Source organism: Xenopus laevis, chromosome 7S (assembly GCF_017654675.1).
Source record: "Xenopus laevis strain J_2021 chromosome 7S, Xenopus_laevis_v10.1, whole genome shotgun sequence".
In the NCBI taxonomy this organism is placed as follows: Eukaryota; Metazoa; Chordata; class Amphibia; order Anura; family Pipidae; genus Xenopus; species Xenopus laevis.
Window position 1 is genome coordinate 91,037,161 of NC_054384.1, and position 14,299 is coordinate 91,051,459.

The window sequence follows — 14,299 nt, forward strand, 5'->3', positions numbered from 1 at the left end:
AACTGAACTGATAAAAGTGTTTGGAAGGTGAACAACCCCTTTTAACTGAGAAAGTTATAATCACAGGGGTTGCCAAATGTTAGGCATTCTACCTGATATCCCAGGCCCCAGGGTATTTCTGAAAGAGCACCACAGAGTGATCCTCTTCTTCTTTCTTTGCTCTGGGCGGGCATGCACAGTGGAGTGAAATACCACTCATGCGACATCCCCTGGAAACCGAAGGAAGAAGAAGTGGAAGTAGAGGATCATTCCATGGTGCTCCTTCAGAAAAACCCGGGCCAGTTTTCTGCTAACAGGATTGCCAGCCTGAGGTATCAGGCAAAAGAATACAATCACTGGAGGTGCCTAAGATTTGGCACCCCTGGTGATTTTAACTTTCCTCCTCCTTTAAAGATTGCTCACGTAGGGGCAGCCTACAATAACAAGCAAACTTTATATTTTACAGAGAGAAACTGGAAACAGGGAACAGTTCTCCAATACATAACTTATTGCAAGACAAGAGTCAAAAGTATCAAATACCTCTACAGATGAAAAGTAAAGTGCATTCTCTGTGCAGGTCCACTAAGCTTTTAATTGCATAAAAAATAAATGATATGACTGAATTACGTGAAAGATGTGAGGGTGTTTTGCAGGTTGTTGCAGCAGATTTTTCTTTCCACTAGGATCAGTTTCTGAAGTCTATGAAGGCAAAAGGTGCTAATGTCCTGAAATTTAACCCACAGAGCTGGCTACATGGCAGATGACCACCAGCATTTCTGGAGCTCTTCCAAAAACCTCAAGTTCACCTCAGCCTCATTCACAATAGCCCTGGGAAATAACATGTACTCAGGCGTGTGAGTAGGAGACAGAGGTGATAAAAATATTAATGTAAACTCAAAGAACTTTCCGATACAGATTTGTAATGTTTTCAGTGGTTTTAAAGTGATCTGTAAATTTCAGCTCTGCCTCTTGAAACAATGTCAAGCTTGCATGCTTCTTCATACAATTATTATTATTATTATTATCATTATTATTATTAACACGTATTTATATAGCGCCAACATATTTCGCAGCACTGATTAATCTGTACCACAAAGGCAGAGACCAGAAAGGGCAACACCGATACTGCTTCAATAGCAATTACATTTACATGTAACTATTTACAATATTTATAATAGTATACTGCCTAATTATAATATAATAGCTGGTGGTGCCAAAGTGTTTATGCACAACCCCCCCCCCAGTGATTATCATCCCCAGGATGGTATTCAAGCTACTGTATACACTGCCATATATACCCCAGCGATCCACTTTAGGTGTCTCAGACACTGCACATGTGCACTAAAGTAAAGTTTAGACTTTAAAGTCATATATTTTATTCTACTGCGCAGAAGATCACGGGAGCATCACTCAAGATGGTGGAACATGAGGCAGGAGCAGGACAATGCACTTTTCAGCGGAGAGAAGCACAGACCTAAGGTGAACATGTGTGTGTGGGGGGTTAAAACATTGCCACCATCCTTGTTATTTGAGATGGCCTCAAATAACAAAAAGAAAGGCCCAAGAACAAAACATAAATGTAAAGGCCAAGTCTTTTAATATAAAAGAGAATACGCTATATACAAAAATATATTGCATAAAACAGCTCATGTCAGCATAAAAGTCTACTTCATGTAAATAAACCATTTTTATAATAATATACTTTTTTATTAGTATGTGCCATTAGGGTTGCCACCTGGCCGGTATTTAACCGGCCTAGCCGCTAAAACACCTGACAAGGTCGGGCCGGTATTACAAATTTACCGGCAATGTAGCTGTCGGTAAATTTGTAATATCCCTAACTAAAGCCCTTGGCCTGCCCCAATCTGCACAAAATTTACCTTTTCTTCGGCGCCTGACCAATTGCATGCCACCTCCTTTGATGTCCTGCCCCGCCCCCTTTGACATCACGTCCAATTGCACGCCACAACTCCGCCCCCTTTGCAGTCACTCCCCATCCCCTTTGACGTCACGTCCCACCTCTTTTTACCACCCCCAGCACCGGCCGGTGCAAATTTTATTGAAAAGTGGCAACCCTATGTGCCATTGGGTAATCCTAAATAAAAACTGCCATTTTAAGAATTAAGGGCCACCCCCTGGGATCCTCTGATTCACGGTGCACACAAACAAACCATATAAATCATGTATGAGGGGTCTGCCAGATATCTATTGGGAAAGGATGGAAATGGCATGAGTGGGTGGTGAATTCAGGTTATGATCCAACCCCGAATCAAGAAGATCTATAAATGAATGGCCCTATCTATTTTAAAAGAAGCAGGACTGGACAGATAGGTGGGATTAATAGAGACTGAACACGAGGTCTTTCAAATAGGGGGTTAACACTGTAAAGCTTGTATATTAAAATGGTGCACAGTGCTTAAAACTTAGAAAAAGGTCATTAAGCAGCCATAGGGTATAAAATAAACAGCAGATAGCAATGTTACCAGCTGGGAACTGTTCTACCTCCTTCTAGTGGCAGCAGATAAAATGACAGCCACAAATGCAGTTTTGCCTTTGGATGAGATCAGATGGTGATGGTTCAGTAGATTTTGTTTGCAGTGGGTAAATTAGGTTTTGATTGGAAATTACAGTGGGAGTTGGATCTGATATTGTGGGTGACTGAGTGAAAGGGGCTTAAATCAGGGAGACAAATAAGTGGGAATTGATAAACCTGGTGACAAATTTCACTCTCACTTTGGGCAAAGGCACATGAGACAGTTTTAGATACTTTGCGTATTTTGTCAAGTTAATTACCTGCAAGTGCTGGCAGGCAATTCACATTTAATTCAATGGAGGTACTTTCAGATGCCTTGGTGCTGTGTTTTTGAGCACCCAAAATCACCCTGTGTGGCATTATCCTTAAGGAATTAAGAGTGGAAATAATATGCATATCTCATCACCTGATTCTTTAAAAAAAAGGTTAAAATGAATTTATTGCTGAGATAAATGCACATGAGCTATGCACAAGCAGTCGATAAATGCACTTGCACACTATATGGGAGTGCAAGGAGCATGTTTTGACGCAAGTTCTTTTAAAGGAGTGGTTCATTTTTACTGTCATGGGAATTTTTTTTTTTCAAAACGCATCTCAAAAGAGCAAACAGATTTTTTTATATTTAATTTTGAAATCTGATATGGGGCTAGACATATTATTGTTGTTTCCTAGCTGCCCCCAGTCATGTGGCTGGCTCTGATAAACTTCAGTTACTCTTTACTGCTGTACTGGAGTGATATCACTGGAGTAATATCACCCCCCCCAGCAGCCTAACAACAGAACAATGGGAAGGTAACCAGATAGCAGCTCCCTAACACAAGATAGCAGCAACATCGTCTGATCTGTTCTTTTACTACTTTATTTGAGAGTAGAGGCAGGTCGGGCGATGGGGAAGTCCGATCGTTCCAGGATTAGAACAATCGGATCTTTGCATCTATGGCCAGCTTAAGAGGCTTTTTGGTACAGCCCAGAACACTCAGCTGCATTTTGATACATTTGTAACAATTTAAGATAAGCACAGATACAATTGTAAATATTTAAGATAAGCAGGTCTCTTGAGGACACTGAGACTCACAGCTTAAAGGGCAATTTCAGCTTCATTAGCAATACTGTTATAACACATAAAACATGGCCCTAAAACTCCCACAAATGTGTTCCAACTTTCATAACCTGCCACATTTTGTAAAATGGACATGGTAATTAGGGGGTGTGGCCATTAAATGTGCGTGGTCAACATATTCTCCATGCTACAGCATGTTGTAAGGTATAAATACGGCATTGTGTCAATGTAGTGTAACCTCCTGATAGTGATTAGTAACAATATAAAATAGAGTTCTGCAGTAAGTCGGGTATAGGGTTGCCAAAAAGTATAGAACATGGGCACACTCCACATAATGCTTCTGCAGACAATCTTTTGAAGAAAACTTATTTTATTAATTAGATCCCAGATTGCTGGGATCTCATTAATAAAAGAAGTTTTCTTCAAAAGATTGTCTGCAGAAGCATTATGTGGAGTGTTAGGTATAGATGCGGTTCGGCGGGTCGGGCCATGGGTCTTCTCAATAGCCATTTTTACTCCTTTTTCCTGATCACACCTACTTCCGATAGGGTTGCCACCTTTTTTAAAATTCTTTACCGGCTGGTGGGGGCGGGACACAAATGGGCGGGCCGTGATGTCAAAATGGGCGGGCTGTGACGGCAAAGGGGGCAGGGCCGTGCCACGGACGCTTAAAGAACCAAAAGAAAAGCTAAGTTCAAGGGGATTGGGGGCAGGCCGAGGGCTCTTTTTAATCGTATTACAAATTTACCGGCAGCTACATTGCCGGTGAATTTGTAATACTGGCCCGGCCTTGGCAGGTATTTTACCGGCTAGGCCGGTAAAATACCGGCAGTCTGGTCTTCCGATGACGTCAATAGTTTCCAATGACAGCACTTCCTGATTCTTGATGGTCAGCAGGTAGCAGGTCCAGGTTGCGCATAAGGTACTTGCGGTTGAGGAAGAATTCAGGTTGCACGAAATGGACCCACACAGGACTCTAACATAACACACCACTATATTCCATTTGCAGTTGCCACATTTCTCTTCATTTAATAGCCAACCAGGACTACCTGCTATGGAAACAGAGCTTCATTATCATAAATATATATATTTTTTTATTACATACAACTCTAAGGAACTTTATTCCTAATATAGTTTTCGGTTCTCCAACAATAGTAGGAATTGAGAGCAGAGGAGAAACCATCCGCCATCACAGTCGCCGTCTCTTCTCATCACTCCCACAAGGCGGCTGCGTGTCGCGTCACCGCGCTTACGTGCAGTCGTGACGTCAGTCTCGCGTGATGAGACGTATGGCGCCCGTAAGACAGTAGGAAGAAGCTGTGCAGTTTTGCGGGAGGCGTAAGTAGCGATACGGGAGTGCGGGATGTGTTAGCAAAAGCGGGACTGTAGGCCAGTGTGCAATAGTTTAGATTCGAGGCTGAAGTTTGACCCTCCCTTAGTGTAGCCAACCCCCATACGGCTCTACCGGGACTAAATCACTTACTACACAAGCGGTATAGAAATCTGTTTTTGTCAAAGAGAAAGCAACGCCTTCACTCCCAAGCTCTCACTGACAGCAGAGGGGCCGGTAATTCCGAGTAAATGCGGCACAGCGGGGTCTCCCCAAACCCACGGGACCACTCTCTCCTTCCTGATTGGTCCACAGGGATCATATGATTAAATACAATTGGACACTCATGTTTTCCTGTTCCTTTGGTACCAGATCATCATTACATTATGTATTGGCTAATATCTCTCAGGAACTGAAATGAAAGTTTTATACTGTACAGCAGTGAGGTAGGTGCAGGGCAGGATTTACCTAACGGGTGCCCCTAGTCCCGCTGTCTTTCATCGCCCCCGTCCCCTCTCCTCCTCCCATCAGGACCGGGGAAATGGGGATTGACGCACAGGAAATTTAAAAAATGATCATATCTTTTGCGCATCCCCAATGTTTCTGAACCAATGTGGGTGTGGTTGGACAGTATGATGCTAAGGTTGCCACTTTTTCCGGAAAAAAATACTGGCCTTCCTATATTTTTATCATTTTTCACTAATAATATTGGGATCAACCATCAACCAGGCTGGTCCCAGGTGGCAACTGTATATGCCGCCCCCTAAAATCCTGCCACCATCGGTGGCCTCTCTACAAATCGGGGCCTGGGTCAGTGTCAACAAAAAGTGCCCCAGCGCCAACCCCGGCCCGTCCTCTTCCAACCAGCTCCACCTTAGGCCCGCCCTCTTCCAACCTGTGCCAACCCTGGCCCGCCCTCATCCAATTTATACCCACTCAACACAGTGAGCTGTAGTTTTACAAAAAGTTCAACAAAAAGTTAACCTGCGCCAACCCTGTCCTGTCCTCTTCCACCCAGCTCCACCTGAGACCCGGCCTTTTCCAACCAGCGACAACCCTGTCCTGCCCTCTTCCACCCAACCTCTTCCAACCAGCGCCAACCCCAGCCTGCCCTTTTCCAACCATCTCCATCTGAGACCCAGCCTCTTCCAACATGTGCCAGCACACCCTCTTCCAACCAGCTCCACCTGAGACCGGCCTTTTCCAACCAGCGACAACCCCGTCCCGCCCTCTTCCAACCAGCGCCAACCCCAGCCTGCCCTTTTCCAACCATCTCCATCTGAGACCCAGCCTCTTCCAACATGCGCCAGCACACCCTCTTCCAACCAGCTCCACCTGAGATCCGGCCTTTTCCAACAAGCGCCAACCCCATCCCGTCCTCCACCAACCAGCTCCACCTGAGGCCGTCCTCTTCCAACCTGTGCCAACCCTGGCCCGCCCTCATCCAACTTAAACCCAGTCAACACAGTGAGCTGTAGTTTTACTATACACACACCCCCTCACCAAAGTGGGCCAGGTTGGCTCACAAAAATCAGCCTGATTCTTTGGGATCATCACGCTCATCGCTACTGTAGAGTTCCATCAGCAACAGTTTAGTGAGCCAGGTCACCGACTAATGTAAAATACATTCATAGATACAGTATATTTATCACTGAAAAACTTGCATTTTGCTTGTCTTTCTCTGAAATTGTATGAAGTTGTAGCAGTTTAGAAGGCTGGTAGCAGTCTAGGACTGGCAATCTGTGGGTTCTGGCAAATGGCAGTCACTATTTATTGGGGCCTCTGTGTACTTGAAATGTCAGGGTCAGTTTTAAATCCCAGTTTAGGCCTGGTTGGTAGCACGTCTACAGCTATGTGATGTATCATTTGCAGTGCTTAGGCATTGCCAATAACCGTTTTTTTTTTTTTTGAAATTTGAATCACTAATACCTTAAAGGGGATGTATCGCGAAAATGAAAATTTAATAAAAGCTTCATCTTGCTCAAATAAGAAACTTTCTAAATACATTAAAGTAATGCTGACACTAAAAAATTACTTCATAATATGAATGTAAATTACAAGTCACCTATAGGTCACGTTGACCGTTTTTCACTGCTGCTTTTGAGTCATTGTTTCTTGACATTCCTAAACCTGACTGTCCCTTCTCAACCTGTCAGAGTTTCTAATCTAACAGATAACTGCTGCATAAATATGGCAGCCTCAGTATAGCAGAACATTGGGGATCAGATACGTAGTGTAAAAGCTGTCTAAAATACTTTTATGGCAAAATAAATAGCATGCAAAGTCAATGTTATAATAGATGTAAAAAAAAAAAAAACCGGTTTCATTCCTGCTGTCAGTATTTATTGTGATTGTTTTGCCATCAATATGGATTCATGCAGCTTTGCTTGTATTAAGAACAAGCTACTTGTTAATTATTACAGAGAAAAAGGAAATTGTTTGGTTTAAAATGGAATCCATGGAAGATGGCCTTCCCATAATTCAGAGTTTTCTATATGTGAACCCTTATCAGTAGTGCACATTCTTTTGTTAAAAAAAAACTAATTTGAAACAAAAGTCAGATATCCAAACGAACATCAATTGTGCATAGAATTTGCTCAGTAAAATGAGAGGGTCCAATCTTGAACAGTGTAACATATTAAGTTAGGTTGAAAAAAGACACATGTCCATCAAGTTAAATCTTTATTTTAACCTGCCTAACTGCCAGTTGATCCAGAGGAAGGCAAAAAAACCCCATTGAAGCCTCTCCAATTTGCCTCAGAGGGGGAAAAAATCCTTCCTGACTCCAAAATGGACCAGTCCCTGGATCAACTTGTACTATGAGCTATCTCCCATAACCCTGTATTCCCTCACTTGCTAAAAAGCCATCCAACCCCTTCTTAAAGATATGTAATGTATCAGCCTGTACCACTGATTCAGGGAGAGAATTCCACATCTTCACAGCTCTCACTGTAAAAAACCCCCTCCGAATATTTAGCAGCAACCTCTTTTCTTCCAGTCGGAAAGGGTGCCAGTGCTCTATACATTGGAAGAATGACCCCCTCCTCCCAGCTCAAAATCTTATTTGCCCTTGATGCTGCTGACTGGCATTGCTTGCTACAGCCAAGTTTATCATCTACAACAGGGATCCCCAACCTTTATGAACCTGTGAGCAACATTCAGAAGTAAAAGGAGTTGGGGAGCAACACTAACATGAAAAATGTTCTTGGGGTGCCAAATAAGTGCTGTGATTGGCCATTTTGCAGCCCCTATGTGGATTGTCAACCTACATTGAGACTCTGTTTGTCAGTACATTTGTTTTTTATGCAACCAAAACTTGCCTCCAAGCCTGGAATTCAAAAATAAACACCTGCTTTGAGGCCAATGGGAGCAACATCCAAGGGGTTGGAGAGCAACATGTTGCTCAGGAGCTACTGGTTGGGGATCACTGATCTACAAGGACTCCAAGGTCCTTTTACATTGTAGATTTGCCTAGAGCAGTCCCATTAAGGGTATAAGTGGCTTGGATATTTTTACATCCCAGGCGCATGACTTTACATTTATCAACATTGAATCTCATCTGCCACTTAGCTACCCAGATAGCCAGTGTCATAACACTATAGAAGCCACACCAACCCTGCCCCCAGTGCTCCTCATTCTCCTCCTTTTTATGCGATGGCTTTCACTTCTAGCTTGCCACCTGACCTCAGCTGACTGACCTCACTGAGTCCCCTGGACAAATGGATAGCTACATGCAAGCCATAAGCGCACATCATCATTGGTTAGAGGTTACTACAAAGTGGGGAATTTAAATATAAGGTTATATATATATTCAATGTGGCAGAGGAAGATTTGGATTAGCTACAGAAATGATTGAACAGACTTTTTTTAACCATTATTATTATTTTTTTTTTTTAATTCTAGTTCTGTAAAGATGGTTGGGGCCCAGCAACTGGAAATGTCTGAAGTCCAGACGACATCTGTTCAGCAACAGCCCCCTGTGCAAACCGTAGTATCAAATGATCATCAGTACGAGTGCCATGAGTGTGGGAAAGTGTTTAAATGGTCTTCTAGACTAATTCATCATCAAAGGACTCACACTGGTGAGCGGCCATACAAATGCACAGAATGTCCCAAAGCCTTTAAAGGCTCATCAGCTCTCCTTTATCATCAGAGGAGTCACACTGGAGAACGTCCTTATAAGTGCCTAGACTGTGGAAAAGCATTTAAACGCTCTTCACTATTGCAGATCCATCAGAGTGTACACACGGGAGTGAAATCTTTTAAATGCAATATTTGTGGAATGGCATTTAAATGGTCTTCTCATTATCAGTATCACGTGAGGCAACATACAGGAGAGAGGCCATATCAGTGTAATGTCTGTGACAAGGCCTTTAAAAACTCATCAAGTTTAAGACGACACAGGAATATTCACACAGGTGAGAGACCCTATGTGTGTACAGTTTGCGGGAAGGCTTTCACACAGTCTACTAACCTTCGGCAGCATCAACGAATTCACACAGGAGAACGTCCGTACAAATGCGAAGACTGTGGAAAATCTTTCACCCACTCCTCCAACCTCCTGCTTCACCAACGCACACACTCTTCAGGCGTTTCTCACAAATGCGAACTGTGCGGGAAAGTGTTCATTTCCGATTCTTTTCTGCAAAAACATTTGCAGTCTCATGCCATCGAGCAGGCATTTGTACACGCTGAAGCTGAAGTGTATCTGACAACTACAGCTGCTGTGGAGACGGTAGAGATGGTGTTTAAATGCGGAGATTGTGACATGACCTTTAAAAACGAAGATTTGCTTTTGGCCCATCAACAGACCCATGTAGAAGAGACTATATATCCATGCACGAACTGTGATAAAACATTCAAAAATGCTTCTGGTCTCTCTCGCCACAACCAGAACTGTCACTCCAGCGAAAGGCCGTTCAAGTGCTCCATCTGTGAGAAGACCTTTGTGCAGCTCTCAAACCTTTTGGTACATCAACGAACACACACAGAAGAGCAGCAGTTCATTCAAACAGAGGCTGAGGTCACATGCCCACAGACATCAGAAATCACTCAGCCATCTACCGCTACACCAGCTGCAGAAACAGTTGATCGGCAATACAAATGTACAGAGTGTGGGAAAGCATTCAAAGGTACATCAGGCCTCCGTTATCACATGAGAGACCACACTGGAGAACGCCCTTACAAGTGCTCAGAGTGTGGGAAAGCTTTTAAGAGATCTTCACTTTTATCCATCCATCAGCGGGTGCATACGGGTGTCCGAGCATTCAAGTGTGCAGAATGTGGTCTAACATTCAAATGGTCCTCCCATTATCAGTACCACCTTCGACAGCACACAGGCGAACGTCCTTACAGTTGTACTGAATGTGGCAAATCATTTAAAAACACCTCATGCTTACGTAGGCATCGGCAGTTACACACTGGTGAGCGCCCATTTACCTGTCTGATGTGTGGAAAAACCTTTACTCAGACTTCTAATCTGCGTCAGCATGAAAGAACACATACTGGAGAAAGGCCATACAAGTGTGACAAATGTGATAAGTGTTTCACTCATTCCTCCAACTTGCAGCTACACCAGCGCACACATTCCAGTGAAAAGCCTTTCAAATGTACCTTTTGTGGCAAAAGTTTTGTCATGTCCTCTTACCTTCAGCGGCATTTGCGTACCCATGTTTCAGCTACTTTGGTAACTACAGAGAATTCCACACAAAATATTCAAAACTCCCAAAATTTACAGGTTTTACCAAACAATCCAGGAGTGCAGATTATACCTAGTATGCCTGCACACCTAACCCTTGAAGGAAGCAACCAACCCTGTTCTTCTAATCCTCAAACATTTGTACTAGTGCAAGTTGTCCAACAAAACACTCCAAAGTTATTACTGCTGCCAAATACACAGTTGTTTCCATGCCAGCAGAAGGTCCCCATAACTCTAAATACTTCCAGTGTGAGTCTGGTACAGAATAATGCACAGCAAAGGAATTCTCAGAGCAAACCAGGGCGTAGACGTTCCAAACAGAAAAAACCTGCTGCACCCTGTAATGTTGCCCCTAATCATAATATTGTTATTATGCCTAACACAGGACATGTTGTCCCTAATATTCAGCCTCTTCAAAATGTGCAACTTCAAGCCATACAGGGCTCTCCAAGAACCCAGGCATTACCACTTGGACAAAATGTATTTGTACTACAGAATATTAGTGATCAAGGTCCTTACCAATTAGCAAATATGCAGATCAATGCAATTCCTTCCTCTCAGAAGAGCTCTAGCATACACATACAACCAGCCCCTATGACAAGAGACATGGCTAATGTTCATATTCAGACCTCGACTACTCCTCAAGATGTTTCAGGTATTCAGATTCGAACCATATCAAGTTCTCAAGAAATCCCTAACTTACAGATCCAGACTGTACCAAGTACCCAGGCTATCTCTAATGTACATGTTCAGACAGTGGCTAGTACGTCAGATCTGTCAAACATTCAAATCCAAACCCTGTCTGGATCAAATGGAGTTACAGGCTTACAAGAAAGCCAGAATTTGATTGTGGTGCAAAATTCTCCAGAAGAGCTTTTGAGTACTGGAGAAAGCGTAGAAAACCTGCAGTCCATGGAAGATGTCCATGATGTCCACATTGAGACCTTGCAAACTGAAGAAGGCTTACAGAATGTCATTGTGCTTCAAAATGCTAATGGGGAGCAGACTAGGCTGTGTGTGCAAGAAGTGGAAGATATTCAGAATTTGCAGAATGTCCAAATACAGGCCATAACTAAACCCACGACTGCCATGCATCCTGCAGGTCAAAAAGTATTTATAATACAGAGTTCTCAGGGAGAGCAGACACTTCAAGTAGTGGATAATCTACAAGGTGATCAAAATGTTCAAGTTTTAGAAAACACGCATAGCTTGGAAGGTGGCCAGAATATACAGGTGGTTGCAAATAACCATAATCCTGGCACTGTCCAGATTTTGCAGAATCTGCAGCTGAGGACTGTTCCAAATAACCAGGGTGTCCAGGCTATTCAAAATGTGCAAAATTTTCAAAGTATACCCTCAACTACAAATGGGAACCAAACCATTCAAACGGTAGAGCTGGTCCAGAAAAGCCCTGTGCAGGGAGTACAGCAAGGCCTACCCAATATTCAGATTGTGCAGGCTGTACCCAAAGTACAACTTGTCCACACATTCTAAACATTGCTTTAGATACGATGCACTTAAACGTCTTAGCTTGAGAGACCTCAGGCTGTGACCACCACTTTTTAAATATTTCTGGGTATACTTGCCAGTCTTGCTTTAGGTAAGGGGGCCCTTGAAGGAAGGATCTATTCATCTTAGACGGGGATGTTCGGTCAAGTGTAAAATATATAAATATATTTAAATGTATATTATAAACTGTTTGGATGTGTACTGTTATGTTATTAATCTTAATGGGGATGAATTTATCCTTCATTCATAAAAAAAATTCAGTGCATCAGCCTTCCCGTACAGATTAGGGATGCACCGAATCCAGGATTCAGTTCGGGATTCGGCCTTTTTCAGCAGAATTCGGATTCGGCCAAATCCTTCTGCCTGGCCAATCCGAATCCTAATTTACATATGCAAATTGGGGTGGGGAGGGAAATCGTGTGACTTTTTGTCACAAAACAAGGAAGCAAAAAAATTTTCCCGTTCCCACCACTAATTTGCATATGCAAATTAGGGTTCGGATTCGGTTTGGGATTCGGCCATATCTTTTGCAAAGGATTCGGGGGTTCGGCCGAATCCAAAATAGTGGATTCGGTGCATCCCTAGTACAGATAGACAGAGATAAGTTGGGAACATGAAACTATTTTCATTCTCTACATCTGTGATCTCCATAAGTCACTTTTCAGGAGCTTACAGGTCTTACACGAAATCTTTGCACCTGCGGTTGGCTTTGGCAGCAATGCTGAACCAGTTCATGAACCTTAAATAAAAAGACATTTTGTTATTAATTTAAGGTTTACTATTTAGCACTTTTTTTAAAAAAAAATGAGTACATGACAAATTGTAGCCTTTTTTTTTCTTCTTTTAATTATTATTTCGGGACCAGAAAGAATGTTGAAAAAGAGCACATTTTAAACCTGATCCCAGGGTGTTATTCTGGTATTTATGACAATTTTTTCTTTTTATTCAGCGTGCATTTTTAACAAATAATAATAAAAAATGCAAACAAATGTGCTGGTTGCATAACAACTGTATGGCATATGAAGGAAACAAGACCTACTCAGGCGTTTGTATAAAGTGAATTTAACGGTATGCCTTAATGAAGGCACTTATCCATACCACTCTATGAATTGTCCCTAGGAATGCTGTGTATGCCTTTACTTCCTGAGACCTACCTGGAGCATTTCAGACTGGGGCTTGACTTTGTTAATAAAGGGAGGTCACGTTGACTTAGTTTATGATGTTCATTTTTAACAGATTTCACTTGTACCTTTGTGTCTGCATTGTAATCCTGCATCTCCCTGTAACTAATATTATGTTCCTGGTAGCCCCCAAACGTTTGATGCATTTGGCCTGTAGGCTTTGGTTGGTCTTTAGGTAGGGGTAAGTACTGTTGAAATGGTTTACTTCGCAAAAAAAAAAATCCACTTATAATTGCATGGCACGCACATATGCATATACCCATGCTTCTAAATGCTATCCTTTGGTTCTAGCAGTACTTGTGTAGAGGAACAAGGTAAAGAGGAAATTATGAGACTCCTTGAAATAAAGAAACAAAAAATATATATTTGTATTCCAATTATTTGTAGTACGTTTCGCACATTTTAGAACGTAGTTTGTATTTTTATTTTTATTTTTTAAATTTGATTGAGCTAAAAAGTTTGTATTAATGAAGACTTTATGAAGTGGAGAGATACAGTAAGTGTCTGTGGCAGTGAAAAGATGTAGGTGGATAATGACCCAGTGAAGATTATACAAACACTACTTGAACCCTCAGCAGTATGCTAAAGTATTCCTGATAAGGCAGGTTGCTTCTTGATACACTGAATACAAAGGGTGCTTTCAGATTATTTATGCATGTATAGTCATTACAACATAACCTGCTGTTACCGTATAGATATTGCATCTTTCACATATAAATCTTTTCAGTTCTGTATACCCCTACTAGTGGCGGAACTGTGTGATTGCACCGGAGCCCACCAAAGTCTTGTGTGGATCTGATCTTTGCATGAATGTCCTGCACCCAGGCCCCCGCTGTCTGATAGTATTCTTCCAAAGCTAGGGCTAAAAATATCCGCTTTTGTGGTTGAAGATAGTGCTAGAGTTTTAGTGAAGCTAGATTTTCTTTAAAGGGAGGAGTGCATTTTATGAGCCATGTATAATTGTATTGTGTATGGCAAAAGTATCCAGTCACGGTAAAATGATACTTTC

At 42.3% G+C, this 14,299-nt stretch overlaps 1 protein-coding gene across 1 annotated transcript; it reads left to right on the top strand.

Moving 5' to 3' along the window:
* Positions 1 to 4,739: 4,739 nt before the first annotated feature.
* znf628.S (zinc finger protein 628 S homeolog) lies at positions 4,740 to 12,471 on the top strand. Its single transcript, XM_018228041.2, has 2 exons — positions 4,740 to 4,910; positions 8,806 to 12,471. Exon 2 carries the CDS (start codon positions 8,816 to 8,818, stop codon positions 12,092 to 12,094), a length of 3,279 nt encoding a protein of 1,092 aa, XP_018083530.1. The 5' UTR covers positions 4,740 to 4,910; positions 8,806 to 8,815; the 3' UTR covers positions 12,095 to 12,471.
* The last annotated feature ends 1,828 nt before the right edge of the window (positions 12,472 to 14,299 follow it).